This window comes from Remersonia thermophila, chromosome 1 (genome assembly GCF_042764415.1).
Source record: "Remersonia thermophila strain ATCC 22073 chromosome 1, whole genome shotgun sequence".
Classification (NCBI taxonomy): domain Eukaryota; kingdom Fungi; phylum Ascomycota; class Sordariomycetes; order Sordariales; family Chaetomiaceae; genus Remersonia; species Remersonia thermophila.
Window position 1 is genome coordinate 2,703,484 of NC_092217.1, and position 27,788 is coordinate 2,731,271.

At 57.6% G+C, this 27,788-nt stretch overlaps 6 protein-coding genes and 1 non-coding gene across 7 annotated transcripts; 3 read left to right on the forward strand and 4 right to left on the reverse strand.

Moving 5' to 3' along the window:
- Positions 1 to 195: 195 nt before the first annotated feature.
- VTJ83DRAFT_t20 lies at positions 196 to 283 on the reverse strand. Its single transcript has one exon. It is a non-coding gene; the product is annotated as a tRNA-Lys (tRNA).
- A 382-nt stretch (positions 284 to 665) lies between these two features.
- On the reverse strand, positions 666 to 1,845 carry VTJ83DRAFT_769 (uncharacterized protein; the record flags this gene model as incomplete). Its single annotated transcript, XM_071014448.1, has 3 exons — positions 666 to 896; positions 981 to 1,761; positions 1,832 to 1,845. 3 exons carry the CDS (start codon positions 1,843 to 1,845, stop codon positions 666 to 668), a joined length of 1,026 nt encoding a protein of 341 aa, XP_070870122.1.
- Positions 1,846 to 2,962: 1,117 nt separating this feature from the next.
- Positions 2,963 to 4,034, forward strand: VTJ83DRAFT_770 (uncharacterized protein; the record flags this gene model as incomplete). The annotated part of the gene is made up of 3 exons (XM_071014450.1): positions 2,963 to 3,014; positions 3,070 to 3,223; positions 3,293 to 4,034. The coding sequence occupies 3 exons, from the start codon at positions 2,963 to 2,965 to the stop codon at positions 4,032 to 4,034; spliced, it is 948 nt and encodes a 315-aa protein (XP_070870123.1).
- A 596-nt stretch (positions 4,035 to 4,630) lies between these two features.
- VTJ83DRAFT_771 (uncharacterized protein) lies at positions 4,631 to 7,004 on the reverse strand (the record flags this gene model as incomplete). Its single annotated transcript, XM_071014451.1, has 4 exons — positions 4,631 to 6,357; positions 6,414 to 6,730; positions 6,791 to 6,821; positions 6,926 to 7,004. 4 exons carry the CDS (start codon positions 7,002 to 7,004, stop codon positions 4,631 to 4,633), a joined length of 2,154 nt encoding a protein of 717 aa, XP_070870124.1.
- A 1,755-nt stretch (positions 7,005 to 8,759) lies between these two features.
- Positions 8,760 to 10,442, reverse strand: VTJ83DRAFT_772 (uncharacterized protein; the record flags this gene model as incomplete). The annotated part of the gene is made up of 2 exons (XM_071014452.1): positions 8,760 to 9,859; positions 9,926 to 10,442. The coding sequence occupies 2 exons, from the start codon at positions 10,440 to 10,442 to the stop codon at positions 8,760 to 8,762; spliced, it is 1,617 nt and encodes a 538-aa protein (XP_070870125.1).
- Positions 10,443 to 11,575: 1,133 nt separating this feature from the next.
- On the forward strand, positions 11,576 to 17,438 carry VTJ83DRAFT_773 (uncharacterized protein; the record flags this gene model as incomplete). Its single annotated transcript, XM_071014453.1, has 2 exons — positions 11,576 to 11,743; positions 11,859 to 17,438. 2 exons carry the CDS (start codon positions 11,576 to 11,578, stop codon positions 17,436 to 17,438), a joined length of 5,748 nt encoding a protein of 1,915 aa, XP_070870126.1.
- A 6,897-nt stretch (positions 17,439 to 24,335) lies between these two features.
- Positions 24,336 to 26,083, forward strand: VTJ83DRAFT_774 (uncharacterized protein; the record flags this gene model as incomplete). Its single annotated transcript, XM_071014454.1, has 6 exons — positions 24,336 to 24,463; positions 24,516 to 24,623; positions 24,886 to 25,026; positions 25,078 to 25,344; positions 25,408 to 26,023; positions 26,081 to 26,083. 6 exons carry the CDS (start codon positions 24,336 to 24,338, stop codon positions 26,081 to 26,083), a joined length of 1,263 nt encoding a protein of 420 aa, XP_070870127.1.
- Between the last annotated feature and the right edge of the window lie 1,705 nt (positions 26,084 to 27,788).

The following is a 27,788-nucleotide window of genomic DNA, read 5'->3' on the forward strand; positions in this document are numbered from 1 at the left end:
ACCAACCAGCTCGCACTTTTGGGATGTGAACATTACCTACCTACTAGTAGACCTTCAGAGAGATGGATAAGCTTCCAGAGAATCTGGAAGCTTGATGGATGTCTGCACAAGCTCGCATGGAATCCCATCTACCACAAGCGACTCTGCAAAAGAGAACAAAACCGCGAAAAAAGGAGGCATCGAAGCCGGGAATTGAGCCCGACGTGGGGGTCGAACCCACAACCTTGAGATGGTGACCTCTTGAATTAAGAGTCTCACGCTCTACCGATTGAGCTAGCCGGGCAGTGGCTAGTTTGTTTGTTGAGCTTTCGGTGCCCGGGTGAGGCTTTTTCTTCCCACGCTTGGGATCGGCCGCCGTGTGGCTCGGGGGGATGCGAACAAAAATTATTACTGTGTACAGACTGCGGGGGATGGCAACCTGGGATGGAGCCTGGAGGCAAAAGTGGATCCGTACGTTTGGGCTGTGGTGGCTGGTGGCTGAGGATGGGTGGATGGGACGACCCTAAATGCACCAGGCAGCCCACGGGACCGGAGATTAGATGCAAATAAGCCAGTGTCACGAAGTACAATACGGACTATTGTGTACGCAGTACATAATATACAGCGCCTTTGCCTCTTGTTGATCCCAGCCGTCGTTGCTAACAGCCGAGAGCATCTGTCATCCATCAAAGCGTCCTAAATTCAGTGTCCCTCCGAAACTTCCACGTTCCCTCAGTCGAGATCAGGTCATATCCCAACACCCCCTCAACAATGGACACAATCATCGGCACCGTCATGGTAAACGGGTTGGAGCTACCATACCCATACCTCCCGTCGCCCGTCTTCATGGTCATCCTATCGAACAGTTCTCCTAGCCCAAACGCACATTGGTGGAGCTGAATGTTTACCGCGGGGGGCTGTCGTATGGACGGGGTTAGCTTCCCATGTAACCGAATCTCGGCACCGTGAATACAGGGGATGTGTTTCCATGACAAACCTACATTGCGTGTGTCGTTGTGGTTGGTCCGGCACCACTTCTTGAGGTACTCGGCAAGTAGCTTCAGCGTAGGGCTGTGACTGCATTGCAGCTCAATGCCGTCCCCCGTATGGCTCAGCGTCAGATGGTACGGCGGCCTGAGAAGCAGCTCGTCCGGCCTCGGGAGGGATGCCGCATTGGGTAGAAATTCGACCTTGCTCCGGGTCGTTGGAGCAGGTTTACTGCTGCTGCTGCTGGAAGGCGGGCCCTCACGGATGACCACCTCAGCTTCGCCCGTGGCTCCGTCAACCACCTCGACACCCTCCCAGTCCCGATCTGCCAGCGGCTGCGGTTGCTTCGGCACATCGAAGCACGCCAGCAGCCCGCCCCGAAACGCCGGAAACAGCTCGGCTGGCTGGACGAGCATCTTCTTGGGCAAGCTGATGACGAACCCGCCGCGCTCTTCGGACCACGACGTGGACCCCTGGTCCGAGGAAGACACCTCGACAAAGGCACGCAACCGCCCAGAGACTTTCTCGAGCACCTTCTCAGTCCATGCCTCGTTGGCCGAGTCGTCGAGGAGCTCCGTCATGCTCTTGGCCCATACTTGCACGCAGCCGGCCACCACGGCGACCAGGTTGGTCTTGTCCTCGTAGAGAGAGTCGAGGGCGGCCACGAGGAGAGGCCATTCCGGATCGATGACAAGTTCGTGGCCCAGGAGCTCCTGCAGGCCGCGGAGCGCCTGCTGCACCGAGCTGTCTTGCTTGGTCCAGTGCTCGCGGATGCCGAGTTTCGCCTTGAGAGGTCTGTGAAGACTAAGCGTCAGCTGGATCACGACATGAAGAACGTCGGCCCGGTAGCGGAGCTGCTGCCTACAGTTTTTCCGTCATGGTTGATTGATGTGAACGGTTCGCCCCGGGGTATGCGTGCGAAGATCGTAACAGGTCGTGTAAGGCAAGGCCAAAGGAGCTTGAGAGGTTCTCAGACGTCGATGTCCACACACACGGCGGCTTTCGTGCCCCTCACCCTTTTTACTTCTTCAATTAACTACCCCGCTACATGCTTTCCCTTTTGAAGAAACACGCCGAGGCCTGCTGCGCAGACAGATCCCTGGTGGTTGGGCTCACCCATTGACATGGCGCTGAGCTGAAGGCGGGGGTGTTCCCTTGGCAGGGGCTGGAGCCCCCTTGCAAGGCGGATTTCGCGTGACTCTTGGGTCTGATCATGGCACCCGATGGAGGCATGAACCTTATAGCGTTAGCCAACTTAACCTTAATTTGTGGCGCAGTGGTGTGTCTGCCTAGCCGAGCGTCGTCCAAGCGATGTTACCCCCTTTGCGCCCTGCTTTGTTGTGGTTGAGAGACCGTTGACGGCATCAAAGACGGCAGTTTCCGTTCCCGGCCGCCGCTTTTCGTCAGTGTCAATCTGCAAGCCACTTGCTTAGCCCAAACGCAGCGTCACATCCTGACACTACACCCTGCAACGAAGCTAGCATTGCGACCCCTCTATCCAGGCCCAAGATAGGAACATCCCCTCCACAGCGGTGAGATGCTTTGGGAACTGCCCTAGCAGGGCGAGGCGTACTGACAGTCCTGTCATTCGTCCAGAGGTTGAAGCGTCCGCTTGGAGTTACCTCTCTGGGCCAGCCTCGCGAAGCCAAGGGGATACGCACGGCTCCAAATTGATTTCTCCACAGTTGGCATTGTGCAAGAACCAGGATCTACCTTGGTTGGCGTAGTGTCAAACGTACCGGCGAGCTGCTTCGGGAAGCGATGGCATCAGCCCTATGCCAAAGCGCGTCTCATGACGGCAGACTTTGTAGGCAGAAAGCAAGGAGGATGACGTGACGAAGAACACCAGCGGAAGAGAGCATCGTCTATATAAGGGGGACCTCAAGCCGTCGAGAATCGAGTTGTTTGCCTGCCATCAAATCACCAAGCACCTTCTCATCAACGCCAGCTCCTCTTCGAAACGACCCCCTCACCACTCTTCTAAACCATCATCACAATGGGCCGCCTTCCTCCCGCCGAGAAGCTTCCCCTTGCTCTTCGCAAGAACAGTAGGTCATCTCCAGCTTCTCCATGCTCTGTCCAGCATCAGCTAACCCATACCAGTCCGTGACGAGTTCGACAGCAACAAGGCGGATCTTGAGAGTCAGCTCTCCGAGCTCCTCGGCACTGAGTGGACCGTCGAGGTCGACCCTCTCGCCATCTGGCCCTACCACAACGACGGCTGGGCCAAGGAGAACCTCGGCAGCGCCATCAAGGGGTAAGGCCTCTCTCTCTCCACACACACAATCCCATCAAGCTCAGCTTAAGCTAACCGGTTTCCTCGCAGCTACATCAACGGCGCCATCTACCAGCTCAAGAATGCCGTCAGCAAGTACGGCGACGAGTTCAAGACGGAGCTCAACGCCCTCGCCCCGACCCACATCCTGACCCTCGACTTCGACGAAGAAGGCAAGATCTCATCGGGCGGCTGCGGCGTCGACATCCACGAGGGCAAGCTCCGCATCCTCTTCGCCGAGGACTACCTCGGCACCAACGTCGACTACTGCCTCGAGAACCCCAAGCTCCTCAAGGCTCTCAACGCGGTGCCCCCGACCGAGGAGCTCCCGTACTCCTTCGTGGTCCGCCAGGGCATCCGCGAGCGGTGGGACGCCGAGATCGGCGAGGTCAAGGCCAAGATCGCCGCCCAGCTGGGCAAGTCGGCCGACGACATCACGCTCAATCCCAACTTTGCCGCGACCTTTGACCGGCTGACCCAGGCGACCGAGGCCAACGAGAACATCTACGTGAAGGACTGGCAGGACAACTTTGCCAGCTTCATCCTGGGCTACTTTGACGCCCTCAGGAGTCACCTCGAGTACGTCAAGGTGGGCGAGGACGAGCTGGTGCAGGAGGGCCTGTTGGAGGCGGTGGAAAAGAACGAGTACGCGTTCCGCTTGGTGGATTCGCTCCAGGACTCGTCGTACAACGAGGTGGTGATTGAGGACGGCGTGCTGTACCTGCAGACGACGCCCGAAAACTTCGGTGTGAACCAGAACGATGTGGCAAAGAAGTTGGTTGATCGGCTGTAAGCAGGGTGCGTACTACCCGAGGGGTGAGGTGCTTGGATATGATTTTCATGCAGCGATGGGTTGAGATTCTCAGGACTGAAGGTATCTGGTAGCCATAACAAAAACTTTTGATCAACTTTGCACATGCAATGTGTTTCAAAACTCCAACGTGATGATCCTTTATGGTTTTGAGGAAATATGGTGTTAGCCAATGATAGAGTGTCGTTGACATCGTTCCCTGATGAGAATCCATATTAGGACAAATCGCGAACTGATAATCACTACCATCACCCTCACGACCGAAAACATAACCCAGAAACCGACACTCTTGCACACACCACAACGATCCTTGTCCCTTCATGAATCATCATTTGTCGACATAACTATATCATTCATTACTCCTGTCCAACTCCTGAGTGATTCCCATCCCCCCGGCCAGACAGAACCAAGCCGAAACCCAACCCGTCCATAAACGAAAAAGAACACAATCCCAACACTCACGCTCTCGTAATCTGTACACAGCTCATTGCCGACCCATTTTCCCCACGATTCCGACAACACACCCCTCACCCCCACCACCGTCACAGCATCATCTCTGACGTCGTAGTAGAACATGGTCATCGAGACCCATCCGCATCATCCAAAGGCTCCACCCTGACCAAAATCTCCTCCAACACCCCTTCTAAAAAGCTTCCCACCTCGCCCCCCATCCCCACCGGTTCCTGCTTATCCCACTGATCAATCTCCTTGCAAACGTGCGCCAGCTTGTACACAAGCCTCCTAATCCTCTCGTGAGCGGCCTCGGCGCGCTGTTGGCGGGGCGTGACAGGTGATGGCGCACCTCCGCTTCCGCTGGAGCCTGAAGAGTGGCCAAAAGCTTGCTGTAGCTTCGTCTGGCGACGTTTCAAGGCTTCTTCAAGGGCGGGGAAAATGACGTCGTTGAGGGCGTCGAGTTCGCCGTTGGGGTGAGGGGTCACCGGGGTGGGGAAGGCCAGAGGGTTGGAAGAGGTTGAGGACCCTGAGGAGGAGCGGCTTTCGGTGCCCGTGGTGGCCTGAGAGGGCCGAGGGAGCTCTTTGGAGATGAGCGGCTGGCGGTGCTGGGAAGAGTAAGAAGATTTATGTGGTTGGTTGGAGAATGGGGAAGGCGAATAGGTGGTCGCTGGTGATGCGGGCGGGGGACCGGATTTGTATGACGACTGCGCTTGTGTATGAGGTCTTGGGGGCTGCTGCTGCTGCTGCTGCTGTTGCTGCTGCTGATGGCCTCGAAAAGGAGGGATAGGAGGGATATTCATGGGCCCGATGCGTGACGAGGCCGTCGAAGGCACGGAAGGGCTCGACCGGATAGCGGCGCCGAGGTTCATAGCACCCATATCCCTCTGCAACTGGTTCTGGAGCACGCGGTCGTAGTCGTCGGTCGAGTGCGACGGCGGCAGCGGCGGCACGGGCTTGGACGCGTAGGATGCGCGCGGCGTCTCGAATCCAGGCGGAGGCTTTTGTGGAGACGGCGGCAGCGGCACCTTGCTCGGCGACGACGCTGCCGAGGACGGTGGCGGGGCAGGCTTCCTCTGCGGAGAGACCTGTCTCGACCCTGGCCCTCCTTTGACCTTGTCCGTGATGGTCGGGCTCTCGACGGCGCCCTTCGTCGGGCTAGGCGGTTCCCGCCGCCTATCATCGTAAGCGCCCGCCCGGTCAAACGCTCTTGATGACCGAGAATTTGTCGCCGAGTCGTTCATAGGGTTGAGCATTCCCGGTCTATGCACGACTTTTCCGCGATCGCCGACGAGGCGCACGGTACCAAAATCCCACATGTCCTCATTGACAGACTCACGGTTCCCGGCCTCATTTTTGCCATCATCGTCGTCATCCGAGTACCGGTCGTCGTCGTCCTGCTTGTGCGTGGCGGCCCAGCGGGTGTACCTCTCAATCAGCTCCGTCAAGCAGCTTGTCTTCTTTGCACGCCTGACGAAGGGGTGTTTGAGCATCTCCCGCGCGGAGGGCCGCTCCTTGGGGTCGCGTTGCAGGCAAAGCTCGACAAAGTCCTTGAAGGCCTTGGTGAAGTTGCCCTCTAGCCTGGGGGGCGGATTCTTGGGGATCAGGAAGAGAACCTTCATGGGGTGGATGTCGGCGTAGGGCGGTTCGCCATTGGCCAGCTCCAGCGCGGTGATGCCGAGGGACCAGATGTCGGCCTTGTGATCGTAGCCGCTCTGCTTGATCACCTCGGGGGCCATCCAGAACGGCGTGCCGACAAAGGTGTTCTTCTTGGTCATGGTGGCCGACAGCTGCCCCGAGACGCCAAAGTCGGCAAGCTTGACCTGGCCATTGGCAGACAAGAGGATGTTGGCAGCTAAGACGAGTTAGCGGATGCGTGCGTCGAAGCCAACGTGGGCCTGGCGGACCTACCCTTGATGTCGCGGTGAAGCTTCTTGTCCGAGTGCAGGTAGTCCAGACCCAGCAGGAGCTCGCGGACGATGATGGCGATGTACTCTTCGGCGATGAGGCCCGGCTTCATGAGATCCGCGCAGCTGCCGCCGGAGCAGAACTCCATGACGATCCATAGCTCGGCGCCCTTCGCGTATGAGCCATAGTACTTGGTGACGTATGGGGATTGGAGCTCCGACAGGATGGCGATCTCTTGGATGATGTCCTCGACCTCGTCCTCGGCGCTCTCAATGTCGATAACCTTGATGGCGACGGCCTGGCCAGTGCGCTTGTCGACGCTGTAGGGAGGTCAGCAGGGGATGTTGAGACGGACAAGCAAGGGACAAGCTTGGTCATACCCTTTGTACACCTTTCCAAAGCTTCCTCCTCCTATTGCGGGTGGGAGACAGAGCCAAGTCAGTTCCCAGCTCAACAGCTCAACAGCTCAACGCAAGAAGCAGGGAAAGCCCCGGCGAAGGGATCTGGGACCCCACCAATGCAGTATTCTTTGGTGTAGATGGTCTCTGGGTCGATCGACCCCTCGTTGTCGTGCTGGTCCCGGTGGTCGGCCATGGCGGCGAAGCGTCTTTCTTGTTTTCTTTGCTGGCTACCCCTCGCTTGGAGGTGTGTTGCAGATCCAATGGGCCGGGCAGCACACAAAAGTGGTCGTGGGCATCACCCATACGCCGAAGGGCTCGTCTGGCTGCTTGGCGGTCCGCAATGGAGGGCGGCAAGCTTTCGTACGAGAGGAGCAGGCCGGCCTTGACGCCGGTTCGAGGACCAATGCGCACAGGCACGAGTGGTTTGGGGCTGCTTCGAGGGGCTTGACGACGTTCCAACGCTTCGAGTCGAGTTGAGGCGGGGAGATGCAAGTGAACCTCAAGGCGAGCTGCTTGGCACTGGTTGCCGGCAATCCGGTGACCGTGCCGCGTGGAGGAGTCTTCGGGGGAAAAAAAGAAAACAAAAAACAAAATGGCCCTTGTGTTTTGGGCGAGCGCTGGATCCCGAAAGCTGCGTGAGACGGAGAGAAGGGGTGGTTTACCCTTGGGCGAGCCAGAAGCAATGTTGCGCTCAGATCTGCCCCGGCAACAGCAGTCGCTGCGTTACGATACTGTAACGCTGTACCTCAAGGTCGGGCAGGTAAGGTAAGGTACCTTACTGTGTGAGGTAGGTACTGTATCGTTCCTGGCGGCCCACGGTGTATATGCCAGAAGAGGGAGCTTGTGCGCCTCAAACGACCGCTTTTCCCCTCAAAAAAGACATTCCGGGACTCGGGGTGTAAAATGTGAGCAAATCGCCTTGAAGATCTTTTCCCTTATCCAACCTTTGCGCCACTGTCCACCGTTGCAGTGTTTGTTCCACTTCCTCGACCCGGACATGGACCACGCCATGTGGGGTTGAACCCGAGCAACGGCGGAGCCAAGACTCTTTTGTTTACTCACAGACTGGATGGGAGCCAGAGCCTTTCCTTCACATTGGCGCCAGCGCAACTTATCGGACAAGCCTGCATTCTCGCAGGCGACATGGAACTTCCCAGACAGCTGAGACATTGTTGCCGGGTCGCAGGCATGTTGTTTTCTCGCTGACGTTACCGACAGTACCACGTACCCCCCCCCCCCCCCCTCTCCTGCAAGGGCAAGACCGACAGGCAAGGATCATCATCATGCATGTGAGGGGTCAGGCTCAGCGCAAAGTGCTTCGCACCTTTATGGCACCGGCCGGCCTCATCCAACCAGCATCATGTCATGGCGAGCCCACAAAACCCAGACCCGAATGGTTCGCTAGGCAGCCGAGGGGTTCAACATTGGTTGTGAGCCAACCTGAAGGAGGTCAGCATGGCGAGCATGCATGCTCCTGCTCGAACCTTTTCCATGGAAAAGCGACCCTCTGCACTTCGCATTTCTTATTGATCTGCCAGGCTTCCAATGCACATCGTCAAAGAGACCAGAACGAAAAGACCCAACCTGGCAAGGCAAGAGAGGACGGATGGGAACCCGACGTAAAAGTAGGCATGTCGTGGAAACCCGCCAACCCATAAAAAAGGAGAGAAAAACGAAAAACAAATAAATCCCATAGCCGAAGCCTGAGGACTCCGTATGAGCTTAAACCACAATGCACAATGTGTCTATCACTGTCCCCGCAACCTACCCGCGCCTCTCCATTCTAGTATGTGTGCAATGGCGCACTTCCCAGTTCAAGCCAGTCCCAGACCAGACGCCGCGAGATACCCTGACCGCTCCCCCTCCCCCGATCAACATGGCTCCCGAAAGCCACGCTCGAGATGCGTTCTCCGCTCCTCAGTTGCTTGCTCACTTGTTCCCTCCTCCATCATTCCTCAATCCACTCAACCATAACGACGGCATTCGCCAATCCCGCTTCTTGAATCGTCTCGTCCAAGTGATCAATGAGATCAACGCCCTGGGGCATGGTCTTGAGCTCAAATTCGACCCCTTCCTTACCGGGAAGCGGCTCGGCCTTGAGCCACTCGTAGATGCGCGAGACCCGGTCGTCGAGGCGGAACCGCCGGATGATGCGGCCTGGCGGGTTGCGGATCTGAATGCGCGTCGTGCCCGTTGGGTCTGTCGGCTCAGCGTGCGGTCGGTCGGAAGGTATCCTTGCAAAGGCCGACTGCTCGGCTGGCGGTGCGGCGACCGGTTCTGGCGCAGGCTCTGGCGCCGGGGTGGCTGCCGATGATGAAGCGACCAGTGCTGGAGCGGTCTCCTTGCCCTTCCCGTCCGAGGTGAAGGATCGTGTGAGCTCGTCCGGGTCGGGAATGTTGGAGCCGCTCGTGCCGCCGTTGGCATCGAGGCTGTTTTGCAGGGCAAGCTCGAGCATCTCCTCCTCCGTCATGCGGTCCACGTCGACGGTCTTGGCAGGCCGCTTAGCCCGCACGACGGGGTTCTTGTGGTTGGCCGACAGGCTGTAGCGGTCGAGAAACTCGGCCAGCTGGGCGTGGAACTCGAGGGCGTTGGGGAACGGCGTGCCGCTGATGACCTTAACCTGCTCGCCCGTCCTGGGGTCGATGATGGACACATGAGGGTAGTTGTTGGGGTTGAGATGGCTCTCGTTCGGGAAGTAGAAGGTGATGTACCGCTCGGCCGCCATGTCGTCCTTGTCGTACTGGAGGAAGATAAAGTTCTCCTTGATGAGGGCCTTGATGGCCTCGTCCTTCCAGATGTCGCGGTTCAATGCCTGACAGTTGAAGTCGGACATGTCTTGGAGATTGACAAGAATCCATTTCTTTTGATCCTTGCCCTCGTCGCGGGCCTCGTCCCAGTCGAGACGGGCTATCAGGTCGTACGGAGGGCGGAATAGCTCGGCCAAACGCGAGGATCGGGTCGTGGGCGCGGTACCGTCGACGGCGGGGGGGCGTGAAGCGGCGTCGGCATCCCAGACGGACTGCGCAAATGGGTTGTGAGGTGGCCGTGCTGCGGAACAAGCAACCGGTTAGCGTGCTGCCTAAAAACGCTACGAAGGGCCCATGGGAGAGTTACCTCTCGCCTGGCGTCGCCGGAACTGCTCCAAGAGAGCGGCGTGGCTATCGTCATCGGCGTCGTAGCTTGGGGCGACCAGGGTCTCTGTGGTGCGGGCCATGGGAGCGCGAACCTCGTCCGCAGGTTGACTCTGGTAGAGCTCTTCCTGTAGCTTCTTGGCCATGGCGGCGTCTTCCTCCTCTTGGGCTCTGCGGGCGATCTCGGCCACGTCCTCGGCGTCGTCAAAATCGTTCTCCGTCATGTCAACGTCATCGTCCGAATCGATATGGATGACGCCTTGGGCGTCCTCGCGGCCGATGCGCGAGCGATTCTGCTGGGTCGATCGGGACGTGGACTGCGCGGGGGCAGACGTGGAAGGGCCAGCGGTGCTCAGCGATCGCTGGAGATCTTCGTCGCTGAACCACAGCTGTATGGCGTGTTCAAGGTCAGAGCCGGACAGTTCCAGCATTCGCTCGGCGGCGGTCCGGCTGGCTCCGGTGATGGCCATGAAAGAGGCAATGTCGTCTTCGCTCGCCATCTTGATGCGAAAGTCGAGATGGTCGGAGGCGTTAAAATCCAGGTAGGTCGGAGATGGAGGCACTCTAGGCAGTAAAAGGCACTCCAAAGCACCCAGGAGTCAAGCGTTGGGTGGTTGAGGAAGGCGGTAGAAGATAGGAGCGGCAGATAGATTTCAAGGAGGGGCAGAGATACACACCGAGGCGACCCTGTGCTTGGGGTCCCGCGCTAAGCCCCGCGGCGTGGAACCTCAGAGCATTGACGATTCGGAGACCAGACGTCCGTTGCCTGTACAAAGAGGACAATCGGACAAGGTGGGCTTTTCTTCCGACCGGTGGTTTGGAAGCTTGCGTTTGCTTTGAACCCAGCACAGGCACGGAGGGTGATTGTGTTGGTCCGAGATTCAGGTGACGAGGTCAAGGTCACGTCAGTTCCGTCAGTGCCAGGAAGTTGCAGGCATTAGGCGCCAATCTGTGACGCAAGATTCCCCAAGCCAAATCCTCTGGTAGTTGCCCCACCCCCGCACAACACGCGGGCACCACACAGGCACATACACACTGTCAGGGTTAGGGTTGGTGATGGAATCATCATCACCTGCGTCTGCCACATGCATCCGCTGCCAACAACCAAGTCCGTCGGGGCATCACTTGATCTGCCTTTATACGCAAGGTACCTAGCTACTTTCTTGGGTACTCTCCCCAGCCAAGTGACTCTGTCCTTGGTGGTGGACTCGGCTGCTCCGGAGTCGATTTTCAGGTGTTGCGTGAGATGAGAGCTGCCTGAAGGGGAGCCAGAACGCCAAAGACAGACACGGAACCGTGAAGTTCAAACACAGGGACCTCCCTGCCGGCCTTGGCCTCTCCCCAAACACCGCTAAGTTCAGGTACCTACCGTACGCAACACCGAACGCATCAATACCACATCTCGGAGCCCAGCACCCAGGCTCTCCTTCTTAAGTGCACTCGAGGGCAAATGACGGAACCCATTTGCTGGCATTCCTCTGACTGTTTTTGGGTCTGAGCAAGCCTCCACCTCGACTTCTCTTGGAGCCCCTCACGCTGTTCCTTTGAACCTCGGACCGTCCCGCTCTGGCTGCCGCTTGCAGGCTTCACCCGTTCATCAGCACCCGCCAACCCGCATCTCGCGACGCCGGCAATGGCCACACAGCCCAATTCCAAGAATGAGCTGGCACTCATAGAAAAGGTCGAGTGGCGCATCTTGCAGGCGTCTTCCGATGAGGAGAAGCTGCAGGCTTGTCTCCGGACGTATCTGGCGCCGCTGCTGCTCAAGGCCGGGTCTGACAATGTTGCCGTGAGGAACAAGGTACGGGCTGTCCTCGAGAGGCCGCACCCCCCCCCCCCCAAAAAAAAAAAAAAAAAATAGAATTAAAATTTACATGGGCCTTGGTGTTTCTGATGAGCGCTAACATCTCGTGTAGGTCATAGCTGTGTGTCAAACGATCAACAAGCTCATCAAGGCTCCTGGAATCGTTCTCAATGTCGCCGCCCTGCTGGACCAGTACAAAAACCCCAACGCCAGCCACGCCTTGATCAAACACTTCGACCTGCTCTACATCCAGCACAGCGTGGGCAAGCTGTCTCCCGAGGACCAAAGAGCCCTGATCCCAACCGCCCTCCGCGGCATCAGCAAGGACCCGCCCGCCTCCGTGAGCCGCCTCTTCAATGTCATTCTCCGTCTGCTCCACGCCCTCCGGATTCCCACCCGTGGCAGCAAGGAGGATGAGGGGTTTCGCTCCTCTATCGGTCTGGAAGACCCAAAAGATGCCAAGTTCTTTGCCGACTGGCTTGGCAAGGTGTTGCTCCTGCGGACCTCACCGTCTGGCCCAGCCGACTCTCCCGGCTTGACGTCGGCCGATGTTAGCTTTCTCACTCTGGACAAGGGCGACACCTGGAACCTGGAAGCCGGGGGCCTCAGTGCCGCGGAAACCCGCATCAAAGTTGCCAGCCTGTTGGCCAGCGGCGCTTTCACCGACGAGGAACGGTTTCTCCCGGCTATACACGCTGCCGCGAGTTCCGATTACCGCATTTCTGGCGTTGGCGACGAGCTGTTGAAGCGAGCAACCGTCTCGCTGGAGGATGAAGCCCTGATAAGGACTCTCTACGACGCACACGGGAAACTGCCCCCTCCGTACCGGATCCGTATTCTTGGCATCCTCAGCAAATCCGAGCTGGCGACAACCTTTACGGACGACATCCTTGCCGTGTTCCGCCGGAACGCCGCCCCGGCGCCGTCCGAGACCGCAGAAGGTCAAGCCCCGGCCGCCAGCAAGTCCTCGGGCCTTGAGCTCACCAAGCTGCACCGTGCCCTGTTCGAGTTCGTCAACTGGGTCGCCCGCATCGGCCCCTCCAAGACAGACTACAACAAGATTGGCCCTCCGCTCATCGAGCTGCTCCGAGATTTCGTCGCCAGCCAAGGATGGCCAAAGGCTGCCCGACAGTCGCAAGACGAGAGCACCCTCCGCTCCCGTGCCTACGAGACCATCGGCATCCTGGCCAAGGGCGCCACCTCTCTGTCCGAGATTGACCGCTTGGCGCTTGCGGGATGGCTGTTCCGCTCCTTGTCCGAGGATCCTACGCCGGACGTGGTCGTCAACATTGACGGCGCCCTCTCGGGTTTGACGGCGCTGTTTCGTCCCCCGCACTCCTTTGCCGTCAATACCCAGCTGCAGTCGATCTTGCTGACGTACATGACGCTGCGCGAGGGCGATGGGGATGTCGTCCGCAGCGCCCGCCATGCTGTCACGAAGTGGGCAAACCAGTGTTTGGCCTTTTCGGACGTCTACGCTCGCTGGATCGACATCCTCGCTGTGGCCGGTCGACAAGACGAGCGCAGCGATGTCGTCGAGGAGGGCCAAAAGGGCCTCGACCCGTGGACCTACTACGCCAACGACGACGGCCAATCGCGTGCCTCCTTGCCAGATTGGCAGGAAATGGTGCGAAGGTTCTTTAGGGAAGCCATCACACCGCGAAATATCTCCCCTGAGTCCGGAAACATGGATACCGACGACGTGGGGGTCTTTGCCAACTTTCCCAGGGACACGCTCCTAGCGTTCCCGGTTGCTGTTGGCTTTTGCTGGCGCATGTTGCTGCTCACTGCTTTGACGGACTTCCAGCTTGAGCCGGCGTGGGAGCGTCGGCTGGGCGTTCTGGTCGAGTCAGACCTCACCACGCGCCAGTCTGTCCGAGGATACTTGTCCTCGCTGACAGCAGCCAAGGACGGCAGCCTGCCGACGCTGTTGTGTGCTACCTTCGAGGGCATGATCAAGGAAGACGTGCGCGTCGCGGAACCTTGTGCTCGCGTGTTCGTTGAGCTGGCCTCGCTATCGCCCCGGGCCACATTGGAGCCTTTGGCCACCAGATCGAGAGAGCTGAACCCATTGATCACGTCCAACAAAAAAGAATTGAGGATGCTTGGATCGACGGCTTTTGGCATCTTGGCTGCCCACCCGGTCAACTCGGAAGCGTCGTTTGTCAAGTCCGCCGAGTCCTTGGTGAATATCACCACAGCGCTCCCGACGGCGGTGGGATCAGAGCTGAATGCCGTCGAGGGCGCGTTCCTTGCCCTGTCTCGTCTCGTCTCTAGGCGTACATACTACGCCGGCAGGGCTCCAGAGAGCCGTGACCTTGCCACAGCGTTCCCTACTCTCTCATCCCTGGCCTCCAAGCCCCTCTCGACCCAAGAAGCACTGTTCGAGGCATACACGCAGCTCTGGACGGCTGGCATACAAACGCTGCAGACAGATGGAGGAGACAACGACATTCGCAGTCCCCTGTCCCAAGGCTTTATTGAGCCATTGATCACGCAAGCCAAGAAGGGCAACGAGAAAGCCATCACCGCCCTGGGGCGACTTGCCATCGCTCTGCTGACAGCGGATGCGCATGACAACAGCGGACCAGATGACGATATTCTTGGCGCGATTCTCCAGGAGCTCTACTCGCTCTTCGAGATCCGACAGGCTGAGGTTCACTTCGCGGTCGGCGAGGCGATCGCCGCGGCCGTCGCGTGCTGGGACGCCGACGTTGTGAAGCTGACCCTGGATGTGCAAGCAGAGGGGAATGCGTCCCGCGCGCGAGCACGCATCACCCGGCTGCGTGCCGTCCTGGACAAACTCCTCGCCGACTGCAAGACGACCAAGCCATCCTTGCTCAAGGCATCTGGCATCTGGTTGTTCTGCATCATTCAGCACTGCTCCCACTTGGACGAAGTTCAGTCGCGCCTCCGCGAGTGCCAGGCAGCCTTCATGCGCCTCCTGAGCGCCAGGGACGAGCTCGTGCAGGAGACGGCATCGCGCGGTCTGTCTCTTGTGTACGACAAGGGCGATGCTGCGCTCAAGGGCGATCTTGTCCGTGACCTCGTCGCGGCCTTCACCGGCTCCGGCCCGCAGCTCAAGGTCGATCAGGATACGGAGCTCTTCGAGGCCGGCGCCCTGCCGACGGGTGAGGGCAAGTCCATCACCTCGTACAAGGATATCGTCAGCTTGGCGAACGAGGTTGGCGACCCGAGCTTGGTCTACAAGTTCATGTCGCTGGCGACCAACGCCGCGACGTGGTCAACCCGGTCGGCCTTCGGCCGCTTCGGGCTCAGCAGCATCCTCTCCGAATCCGAAATCGACCCCAAGCTGTACCCGAAGCTCTACCGCTACCGCTTTGATCCAAACCAGAATGTCCAGCGCTCCATGAACGACATCTGGAAGGCCCTTGTCAAGGACCCGAACGCCGTGCTTGAGACGCACTTTGACAGCATCATGGCTGATCTACTGAAGAGCATCCTCGGTCGAGAGTGGCGCGTGCGTGAGGCCAGCTGCGCGGCGATTTCTGACCTTATTGCCGGGCGTCCGTTCCCGAAATACGAACGCTACTACAAGGACATCTGGACGGCGGCGCTCAAGGTGCTTGATGACGTCAAGGCCACGGTCCGCAACGCCGCACTGCACCTCTGCATCGCCCTGTCAACTACGCTCGTCCGGCAGCTCGAAGAGTCCGGATTCACCGCCACGGCGCAGGCCATGATGCGCGAAGCCGTTCCCTTTCTTCTCTCCGATAAGGGTATCGATAACTCCGCCGAGGAAGTCAAGCTCTTCGCCATCATCACCATCATCAAGATTACCAAAACCGGCGGCGACGCGCTCAAGCCGTACATCCCCACCCTCGTGCCACACCTCCTCGGCCTGCTGAGCACCATCGAGCCTGAGGCCATCAACTACCACTACCAGCGCGCCGGCGATGACAGCCGCGAGAAGATCGACAAGCTCCGCAGCGCCATGGTCTCTCGCAGCCCGCTTGCCGAAGCCATCGACTCCTGCCTTCGCACCCTCGACGACGCCAGCATGGCCGAGTTCGCTCCCCAACTGCAAAATACGGTCAAGTCCGCCCTGGGCATGCCCACCAAGCTGGGCTGCGCTCGAGTACTTTCTACGCTCTCCACCCGCCACACCTTGTCCTTCTCTCCGTACGCAGCCGGCTTCTTGGCCCTTATGGAAAAGCAAATACTCGATCGCAACGACGAAGTCTCCCAGAATTACGCCGCCGCCGCCGCCTACCTCCTCCGCGTCGTGCCGACCGAGGCCAGCCGCCTCCGCTACGCGAACCACCTCATCACCCTCTACCTCTCCTCGGACGACCGCAGCGAAGTCCGCCGGCAAAAGGCCGTGGATGCCCTTCTCGCGCTGTCCAAGATCTCTCCCGAGCACCTCTCCTCGTTGGAAGCGGTGCTTTTCCCGCTGGCCTTTGTAGCGCGGCACGATGATGACGAGTACGTCTCTCGGGCGGCCAAGCAAGCGTGGGATGCACGGGGCGGGAGCTTGGGTGTGGCGGTGACGAGGTTTCTGAACGAGGTCGTGGAGTTGGTGAACAAGTGCCTGGAGAGTCCGCAGTGGGGGTTGAGGCACGCGGGTGCCCGGGCGGTGGCTGCTGCGGCAGACGCAGTGGTGAGTGCCAGGGAGGTGAGCGGACGGGTGAACAGCGGGAACTTGAAGACACTGTGGCCGGCATACGAGAGGGCGTTGGCGCTCAAGACGTTTGAGGGGAAGGAAGAACTGCTGAAGCCGTTGGAGGGGTGGGTGAAGGCTGCTTCTGCCGCTTCGCCTTCTGCAACCGATCCTGCCGCAGCGAAGGTCGAAGCCGAGCTGCAAGATCTCGACCAAGATCTCTGGGGCGGCGGCTCCGCCCCTCTCCTCAAAAAGATCGTCCTGCGCGAAGCCAAGCGCAACAACGACGCCTACCGCCCGCATGCGCTCGCCTGCCTGTGGAAGGTCGCTGCCGTGCGTGAAGACTGGGACGTACTGGGGGAGATTGCCGAGATCGCCGGGCCGCACGTCAACGCCCTTGCGGAGGACGATGGAGATAAGATGGACGTGGATCAACCGGTCGGCCGGACGAAGGGAAGGTCTGGCGGAAAGGGAAATTCCGGAGACGACATGGACCTGAAAAGCAGAACGGCATGGGCGGCGATTGAGGCGATTACGAGGGGGTATAACCGCCGTGCGATGCGGGAGCGGCCGATGACGGTGTTACGGGAAGCGGTGCTCGCGCTGGAGTCGGCCGCGGCAGACAAGGAAATTAAGACGCTCGGCAACAATGCTGTGACGTCACCATGCCTCGCCAGGTCCGAGCTGGAAGCGGTACGGAGGGTGTTTTGGTACGAGTGCGTGAAGGAAGTTTTGGAGGAGGCAGTGGGTGGCGAAGGAACAGCGGTTACGGTGGGAGGGGAAGAGCAGCTTGTTGTTGAGTGGTTCCTTCATAGCCTGGATTTGGGCTTGAGCGGCAGCGACGAGGACAACGGCATCATCTCCGGAACGGAACCGCAACGGCTTGGGCGCGTCGCGGCGGCGCGGGCGGTGTTACGCCTTGCCAAGGCTCGGGCAGGGTTCGGAAGCGGCGAGCATGCCGTGGAGTTGAGGGCGAAGGTGAACAAAGTGTTGGAGAGGGCGCTGGCGAGGGAGAGGTTGACGGATGTGCTGAAGGCGTGGAAGGAATGTTTAGAGGAGGTAAAGGGGTGAGGCGTGTCTGTAACTTCGCCTCTGGATTGCTTGCAATGCTGTGTCATCTGATAGCTATCATGGCTCATGGCGTCAGTCTTTACGCTTAAGACGGGGTGTCCAGGGAATATCTGACGTCTCGGACTCGTCAATCACGCAAGATGCTTGGTCTCGTCCGGGACATATGTTGTTGGGTCTTTGAATGAGGCTTCAAACTTTTAACCCGGCTACTATCGCATGGTCTTGTGCACTGTGTACAAAGAGCATCTATCTAGATAGGTGGTGTAGATATTATGCGATGAGATGATGATGCAATAACCTAGCCATCCAATTTTCTACCGGGCAAAAAATGACGGCTAGGTATACTCTGGTAGGAAGTATTTATCTTTGGGGATAACGACAATCTCAGCCAGATCGTTCTATGGACTCTATCACATAGGTACCTTGGCATGTGTCCTAGCAATGAAGGCAACATGCCCCCCCCCAACCCCTTGCTTGTGGCCACAAACAAGACGTCAGCACGACCATGCATTGGAGAGACCCAGGACCATCAGCAAGTCTGTCGAGTCTATACAGACACACTAGTCCTCGGTGTACTTGTACATGATGCTCATGGACGTGGCGGAAGCTCGATGGGTGCCCGCAAGTCATGCAGGAAAGACACTGATGAACGATATCCACACTCCGAGCCCTTCTTCCAACCACCATCCAGACCGTTTGCTCCCCAGTTCTCGTCATGCCGTCAATGAGAGCACAGACATACATCAGAATACTTTATTTGCGTCGAACTTGTTGCTGATCCCACACAGTCCTCCCACCTTCCCTCTTGGAGGCTGATGTTTCGAGAACCCGCAGCCGGTTGACGCAACTGACTCGTGGTGCTTCATTCGCATTGGTCAGCCGCCTGGCCAAGGCAACGTAGGAGGCGAAGATCCCGGCGGCAGCAGGTAAAGAAGACTTGGAAGCGACAACACCACCAGAGGATGGAGAAGCAGTTGCTGAACGGGAACAAGGGTTGTGTGGTGTGGACAGGCGTCTCTGCATAGCGACCCGAGCCAGGACTCCCGGAAGAGTTGGGTGGTACAGGGGTTAGGGTTCGTTACAGCCCTCACAAACAAGTAACTAGTTAGTTAATAACTACCGTACATTTATGCAAGGCTGTCTTTTTAGTGTTAGGGTTAGGGTTTCCATGGCAGCCGGTCCGGGTAGAAAAGTGGAAACAGAGTTGCATCGACAGGCCGGATGCCTCCGAAAAGACACGCTGCAATGGTGTCACCGCAAACATGATATGGCAAACATGCAAGGGAAGCAGGCTGATTCGTCGATTTAGCCCATGCAGGTGATTTGATAGAGGTGCAGCGATCGCATTTGACTCGCAGCGTGGCTCACCAGGGGAGATCTGCACAAATCGACCGTTGGGGACTTGGAAAAACGCCCGCCACCCATCCGTCCGAGCTGCGTCGCTTCTCATGGAGCATTAACTATCGGATAAAACAAAAAAGAAAAAAACTTCACCGGCGTCGACGCCCATCCAGGCTGCACCATCCCTGCAGATCAGAACCCTAAGATGGTGGAGATCCGTTTCTCGCAGCCGACCACCGCGTCGACCGCGACATGGGGAAACGTCCACGAATTCCACATGAGCTCCCGATCGGGGAGCTCCCGTGGTAGATCATTGTCGTGGCTGGTCAGCCGTCGGGGTGAGACAGCGTGCTGCCCTTGAGCCTGTCCAAGACATTTCCCCGTGTGCGGCCAAAGTGCAACGTGCCAAACCACAAAAGGGCATCTTCACATGGTCTCTGCGCCATGGGAGTGTCGTGCACAAGCCGTACTGTCAGGTTCTCGCTGGGGCTGCTTGCTTTTCTCTCTCCGTCGCCGAGGACGCTCATCGGCGTCCGTTTGACGCTGGCATCCCGATCTCCACCAACCGGGCACCTACATGGACTAGAGGATCGTCGTTACGCTGGGAGCAGCCGCAACAGCCATTGCCGGGTGCAAACATGGGAGATCCTTGCTGGGGTCCATCATCTGCGATGACCATCGTGGCCAGCCGGGATTCGTATGGCCTCGGCCTAGACACGACGTTGGCGCGCGTGCAGGTTTGTGCTTGGGGTTTTGCCCAGCTGCCACCTAGCGGCCTTCAGGCCGGTGCCCCACCTCCATCTGCCCATCCCCACCGCAGCCCACCCAACCGCGCAAAATCCTGCTCTGGCTGGCTGGCTGCTTCCGCTGGGACAGGGTTCGCCTTCCGGGTTTTTCACCTGGCCCCCCCCCGGTCCTGTCGCCGTCTTTCCTTGCCTCTTTGTGCACCTGCGATTCCGTACTGCCGTCCTCCCTGCCCCGTGGTGTGTGCTTCCCGATCTCCTCCCCCCCCCCATCCCCACCACGCCTCATCCCCAAGAGTAAAAAAAAGTCCGTGTTCTGCTTTTTCCTCGTTTTTTGCCTTTTCTCCCCCTCCACCACCCGCACATTTTCCGTTGGTCTTGTCTGTTCTGTTTTTTCCCCTTCTCTGCGATTTTCAGCACCAGCATCCTTTTGCGTTGCTTTTTGCCGTCCTTGTATCGCACTTGGCTTGGTGTTGCTTCCCGCAGTCTTCCCACAACAGCAGTCTAAGCTCGATCGCCGTCGCCACCCTGCCGACGTCGTTCGATTCCCCTTCTTGCCTCCCGATCCCTCTGGTTTCTGCGCCTTTCACTTCTTCGCAAATACCCAGAGGAGATACTCGTTCTGGCTTCGGTGCTTTTGTTTAGAGTAAGTGCCATTTTTTTCGACAAAGAAAGCCGTTTGTTCCCCGCTCCGAGGACCCTGGTGTGCATGCGTCCATGTGAATGTGCCTTGACCTCGCCGGGCTGGTTGTTTTCGACGACATCGGACCCGGTTGGACCCAGCCCCGAATCGAATCGAGTACCACGACGACCTTGGCCGGCGATGTTTGGTGCGCTTGGACGGGACTTGACCGAGACTGGATGGGATGTGACTGCGGACGGACGGTCCGGGACCTGCACCCGAGGAACCCCCGCGAGCCCCTCAAACCACCCGACGACCCCTGGCCTCCCCGCCGCTGTCCCCGACGTCACGCGTCGTCGATGCCCCCCCGGATCGATATCGACCATCGAGCCTCGAGGCCTTCGTCCATGCTCAGATGCCCGACAACCACCCTCCGCCCTTCGTCTCGTTCGAACACCGTGCTCCGTCGACATGTCGTCAATGACATCGCCCTCCTCAACAGTCGCCGGCCCTCAATGCCTTGTCGCCGCCGTGGCTATCCGATGAAGGAATGACGGAATGGACATGGGAATGGCCGTCGAGATGCAGGCTCCCAGCTTCTTCCTGTTTCGTTGTCGCCCATCGGCTCCGGCTTCCGCGGCCAGGAATGGGAGAAGGCGAACGCCGGCGTGCGCAATGGGTCGACGGGAGCCGAGCAGCCAACCGCCAGCCAAACCGCCAGGTAGTTCGATCACCAGGCAGGCGATCTTGCTGGTCGTGATTAAGCCATTCCCATCGTTCGGCATTGATGACCATGGGCATGAGCACCTCCTCGGGCGTCTCTCGGCATCCAACATGGGCTCGACCATCCTAGCCAAGCTCCTCGGCTCCGAGACATGATATGCATATCCTTTCCATCCACGGTTCCGCATCTGGCAGAGTCGTCCCTCGCCGGTTTGCACACAGCCAACGGACGCCATGAAGCACGACCACACTTCTCCGGCGGCTGCCCCTCGCGCCGCCCTCCCGCCTTGCTTCGCTCCGTCTCATGCCAATCAGCTGAACGGACCCAAGACTCGACCATCTGTGGGAGTGCGACCGGCCTCCACACCCTCTGCCTATGCTTCCACTCCGCTGCGACGATCATCACGCCCGCACAGCAATATCAGCGCCACAGGGCTCGCGCATTCTCTTTGCTCGACGGCCAGTCTTTGCCCCACATTGGAGCATGCGTGGGGCCATGCCGAGCTCCGAGCTGGAGCTTTGAGGACCGAGCTACCAACAACTGGGCTGGTCGGCTCTAGCTCAGGAAAAGCCTTCGAGGAGAGTGTCGGCATGGAACCCCATGTTCAGCTCAAACTTTGCAGCTGGCACTGGTTCAATAAGTCCCCACTCAACCATCATACGGGCTTGCGCACGCTCCAAGAGACCGCCCAGGCCGTCTTCAGGGCTCGGGCTCACACCAGATCGGCATTTCACCCGCTGCGCCTCATGAGAAAACGCGCCTGGTGGTTCGGGCGTGCTGTTGGGGAACGAAATGGGTTGGGTTTCTCACAGGCAGTCCCTCCCGAGGGTCTCGTGTCGCGGCCCCCCGGTTCCATGATCAATTTGGGCCAATGTCGTTGGCGTCAGGCGTCCTTTCGGTCCTGTTCCTGTCTCGAATGCTGGCTTTCTTTGGACTCTTGCTGCCTTTTTACGCCGCGGTCAAGCATCACCGGGAACGCCTTTCGTTACCGTGGCGGGGATTGCGCCATCTCATACATTATGATGCTTCTCACGCTTGGCTGAGAGTGAGGTCTGAAAATCAGATTGCTGACGTATGCTGTCTATCAGGCGCGTGAAGCGATCCAAACAGTTTCCATTTCGTCTTCTCCAGTTCTGTTCCGTTTCTTCAGGTCTCTCAGTCAAGTCTCTCCGCAGGTAAGCCGTCTCTCTTTTTCTCCACCTCAATGCTTCCGGTTTCCATCATCTGGTCTGCTGTCCCAGTCAGCGGCCGCACGTCTTGCTGCCTGTCGGTTGGATCACCGAGTTTCGGGGTTTGTCACACTTTACAGCTGTCCCCTGCCAAGACCTGGCGCGGGTGCCTCTGGGCAGCACCGCATTCCAGACCCCGTTTTTTAAACATTCCAAAGCCTCTGCTTGAATTCCGGAGCCTTGCAGACCTCGCTGACCCATCCATAGACTTCCTGAAGGCTTGCTTTTGTTCAGCTAGGAGATCCGAGTGAGTGCCACTTCTCTTTGCTTTTACCTACCAATCACTCCACATTATCCACACCTTCTCCGGCCATTGCTGCCGTCAAGTGCAACTCTTGTACCGAGAGGCCGCCTCCCAGTGGGAGCCTGTGCCTTGGGGTCTCTGTGGTCTTGCCTTCGCTTGGATCTTAGCACTGGTCCGCAAGTGTGCGGTTCTAGGTGCTGTCCTTTGCGGTGTCGACCCGTATCCTCAACTGAATAGACAACATGGGGTAGGACAGTGTCCAGATATATATTGCCCCATTGGATATATTCTACCGGGTGTGTGTCATTCTAGAAGCCGGTATGACGGTAGTTTACCGCAACTGGAAGATAGAAAACAGCCGACCCCTGGCTCGATTTCAACATGCAATCTACATAAGCACCGGTGACTACTTAAGCCGGTGCCGATATAGGGTACCATTGGGTATCAATTGATTTGGCCTTTAGTTGGGCGTTGAAAGTTCAACGGCTCTGCTAACAGTGCTCTATACCTCGGTAACGACCTGGGAGGGTGCCGTTACTAAAGCATCTATATACCCTCTATTTTAAAATCTTCGGGCGTTGCGTCGTTCCTGTGGCCTCTTGCCTCGAGTAGTCTTTTGACCTCTACAACGCCGAGATGGAGGCTGAAAAAGATCAAGAGGCGTGTACCCTTAAAAAAAGTTGGGGCGACACGTCATCATTACGTATACCTTATCTTAACCCCCAGTTCCTGATCCTATCGATTTGGCATTGTTTATTTCCGAGGAGTCCGTAGATCTCTTTTAAGGACCTCAAGTGCTGGTTCGAGATCTCGAGGTATATGCCTCTGAAGGACCTCAAGGAATTACAATGGTTCCATTACATTTACCTTTACCTTTTCTTAACTTTCAGGTCCCTGGGGTTTGTGCCTTTACTCTTCTCTATTTTCTGGGGACCTACGATCTCTTAAGAAGAGCGTTAGATGAAGGGTTGAAGATCGTACGACGCGCCCCCCCCCTCCCCCCCGACGCGCTTCAACGCGTTAGGATGGCGACGTAATCAGGACTCACGTGGGCTTCGTCCTATATCCTGACTATCGGTCTTACTTGTATGCCATTGTTTACCGTTTAGAGGCCTATCGACCTCGTTTATGGCCTTGCGTACGATTCTGCCAGAATTTGAGGGCAAGAAAGGGGCTGCACGTGACCCCTGGTCTGAAGCTGTAGTGCTTTTCCAGACCGATCTATAAGACCCCCCTCTTTTGTTTCTCAACCCTCTCTTTTCTTCCTCTCTTAACCTCTCAGCCCATCGATCCCGTTCGTTTTCCTTCTTTTTCCTGTGCATCGCAGTCCGTATCGCACAGGCTTCTTCTTCCAACCTTCGTGTTAGCGAGGTCGTTTTCCTCTTCCAAGTCGATAACAACCGCGCGCGCACTGGTTTCTGCGTTTTCGATCTTTTCAGCTCCAGGTCTTCAGGCGTTTCCCTTCTCCATACTATTTCTATAGTTGTGGTTTTCGGCCTTGAGCAGCTTTCCTCCTTCATCGTTCTCAACTCCAAAGTCCCCGTTCACGACTAACATCGACTGGCATCAAGCCATTGGCCGAATCCAACTGTCTCCGCTTTTCTTACGACCGTCACGACTGTCGCGACTATACCAGTTATCGCGACCGTAAAGACTATCGTACCCGCAACGACGGTATTTTCATTCGGTATGTTTAACCAGCTACTTTAATCGCTTACATATCACCGAGAATCGTTGCCAAGGTCGATCTTAAAATCGTTCTGGATAAGAAGGATTCTGGGAACCACCTTGGCACCGATTTTTCGAGATAATATTCAAAGATAATTTTCAGCGACGATTATCGAGAACGATTTTCGGGGACGATTTCCGTAATGATTTTCAAAACATCATTTCGGGAACGATTTCCCGTTGCTAAATCGTTTTGAACATCGATCTCGATAAATCATCCCCTTTCGTTATGTTTTCAATCCTTCTAACGTTGCTTTTTAGTCACCATGGCCGAGTATCCCCCTCCTCCCGGCCCTCCCGGCGCCCCCGCCAACGGCCCTAACGGCACGGCCGAGAACAATTTCCCTCCGGCTCCCCCGATCGGCCCCAATAATGAGGCTTCGAAGACCCTCTGGTAAGCATTGCCTGGAGCTTAGCTTCCGATGCATCGGCTAACTTTGGCTCAGGATGGGCGAGATGGAACCCTGGATGGATGAGAACTTCATTAAGAACGTCTTCCAGACTGTCATGGCCGAGTCCGTTCAAGTCAAGGTCATTCGTGATCGCAACTCCGGGTATGTCCGCTTTTTATTTCCCACTGCTCCTCGTTTCGTCCTCGCTCCGCGTTCAGATCGATGCGAACATCGAACCGATCTGAACGTCGTGCGACGTTGTTGCGGTCTGATGTCTCGCATCGATCTGATATCTTGGCACCCGCCTGCGGCTGCTTGGATCTCTTGGCACTTTGACCCTTGGCGACTTGGCGCACATCCTAAACCTCTTGGCACTCCCCCCTTGCCGTATCCGGAAGTCCAAGGGCTAACACCTCCATCTCAGCAACGCCGGCTACTGCTTCGTGGAGTTCCAGACTCCTGAGGCGGCTCAGAAGGCTCTCGCTCTCAACGGCACCCCGGTTCCCAATTCCACCCGCGTTTTCAAGCTCAACTGGGCTTCGGGTGGTGGCCTTGTCGATCGCCGGTGAGTTATCTCGTCCCGCTTCGCCGAGGGTCCTGGCTGATAAGGTTGCAGCGATGACCGCGGTCCCGAGTACTCGATTTTTGTCGGCGACCTGGGTCCCGAGGTCAATGAGTTCGTACTTGTGTCGCTTTTCCAAAGCCGGTTCCCCAGCTGCAAGTCCGCCAAGATCATGACCGATGCCATGACTGGTCAGTCCCGCGGCTACGGTTTCGTCCGCTTCTCCGATGAGCAAGACCAGCAGCGTGCACTGGTCGAGATGCAGGGTGTCTACTGTGGCAACCGTCCCATGCGCATTTCCACTGCGACTCCCAAGACTCGGTATGTCGCACACCCTATCGTCTCTCGCCACTGATGCACGCAGCGGCGGCTGACATTCCGCAGGTCGCACCAATACGGCGGCCACGGCCATGGCCACAACGCGCCGAACCCCATGATCCCGCCCGTCCCCGGCCATCCTGGCGGTCCCATGTGGGGTGCGCCTCCCGCTTATTACGGCCAGGCGACCCCTTATAGTCCAATGCAGCCCATGAACCAATTCACCGACCCCAACAACACGACGGTGTTCGTCGGTGGCCTTTCGGGCTACGTCACGGAAGATGAGCTTCGCTCTTTCTTCCAGGGCTTTGGCGAGATCACTTATGTCAAGATTCCTCCTGGCAAGGGCTGCGGTTTCGTGCAATTCGTCCATCGTCACGCCGCCGAGATGGCGATCAACCAGATGCAAGGCTATCCCATCGGTAACTCTCGTGTTCGCCTGTCCTGGGGCCGCTCTCAGAACAACTCTGGCGTCGGCACTCCTTACCGCCCCGCGCCTCCCCCGCCTCACTACCTCGGCGGCATCCCTCCTCATGGTGGCCCGGCTGGCCCGTACGGCGGTCCTCCTTTCAGTGCTACGCCTCCCCAGGCTCCTGGTCCGTTTGGCGGTCCGGCTCCGCCGGGCACCGGGCCTTTCGGGGCCAGCAACCCCCAGCCCCCTCCTCCCGGCGGCCCCATGGCCGTAAGTTGATCATCTCCGACGCATTCTCTTGCCATCAGCGCTAACATCTGCTCCCAGTAAATTCTGATTTCGCGTCGTTCCTGCACGGAGTTCGGGAGGTGTAACGGTCTCACGGAAAAAGCATCACGGGGTGTCCTTTTGGGCGCCATTCGGGTCTTTCGCGGTCAGCTTGTGCTTAGGCATTGCTTGGCGTTTTCCGGGTTCCGCTCTGTCTCTTTGTCGCCTTTCCGTCGCGCAATGCTCTCTCATCATTGACACGAGGTCATTCACGAGGAACGGAACCGGAATGGGACATGGGGGAATTGAGAATTGCAATGGGTTGTCGTCTCTGGGCAGGTGGTTCTCTTTGCGCTGGGTTTTAACTGGATTCCTCAACACTCTATCCGCGCAACTTTGCTGCGCCAGAACAGAAGATTGAGTTTTCTCTACCTAGTTTTCGGGGGGGGGGGTTATGGTTTATTTGTACTGCATGCTTTAGCACCTCGTCCATTCGTCTTCCCGCATGCGGAGTTTGGCCTATTAGTTCTTAGGTTTGGCTCAACGCGCTAAGGACGGCGTGTTGGAGGGGAGGTGAGATGATTTCTTCATGAGCAAAAAGCCTTTGTTCGCGGGATATGCGATGCATTCTAGTCCTTCACGTCCACTTGCTGCGTGCCTATGATCTAGCGACCGAGGTCTGTCTACTCTGCGTTCTGCTCTGCTTGGACACATTTTCCTGGGAGCGAGGTCTGCGTGTGAGCGTCTCTCTCATGTGTCTCTCGGCGTGTGTGTATCTGTGCGTGTGCCGGTGTTATTGCGAGCGCTGGCTCTGTTTCTAACGTATGTCTCCTCTCTCCTTGGTCCTTGCTCTCTCTGTCTCTGGGTTGGTGTTAAACTTGGCCCATCCAGCTTGTTTTATTGAAGTACATTCAGTAAGGTATTGGAGGAGGATTCGTTCGCTTTATTTCCCCTTGGGCCAGAGCGGTGCGCTTTTCGACGCATTGTGTCTCACCGCGCTCTCCGTGTGGTTGTCCTCTCAGCAGTCCGATGTCTGCCCTTGGGCGGTTGCTTTTATCTGAGATGGGTTGCCGAAACGGGGAGCTGGGATAGATTGTGAGGGAACGCTGGGATAAGTCCTTCTCCATGGTCTCTGGGTGTTGCACTTCTGCTTGCGGGATTCTCGTCTTTGGCTCCTGTGTCTCTTTTCTTCTTTTTTTTTTTTTCTGCCCACGGAGACGGGGTTGCAGAAACCGTGGGCGTTTGGAGCCGCTGTGCTTATTGGCTTGCTGGCTTGTCCCACCGCTTGCTGTTTGTGACAACAACACTGGCTTGGCTGGGTCAGAACTGGCAAGGTGCTGGTCTGTTCAGGGAGGTGGTAGATTTGTTCCGCTTCGGTTTGATGTAGCGTGGTGTGCAACAGGATGTTGGGCATTAGTGAACGGGTGTATTGTCTGTTGCGGCCTTGCCTGCTTCATCTTCATTGACGGATGTGGGCATCTGCCTGAGCAACCAACCATGCTCCGACGGTCTGCTGGTGGGAGACCTATTATTCGATGGGGCTGTGACGTCTCCGGCATGACTCCTCGCCGCCCGTTATGTTAATTAAGTGAACTCGAATGTCACCACAACCTGCACATCCTCACTTTTTCCCACAGGGGTTTGGTCCGACATGCTAATACTACGAACGCGAGCGGACCCAACAATCGAACAATCGACAAGGACATAAATATCCCAGCAGCGGCGCTAGTATTAAAGTGAGATGCGTATTAGCTCGTACCCATATACT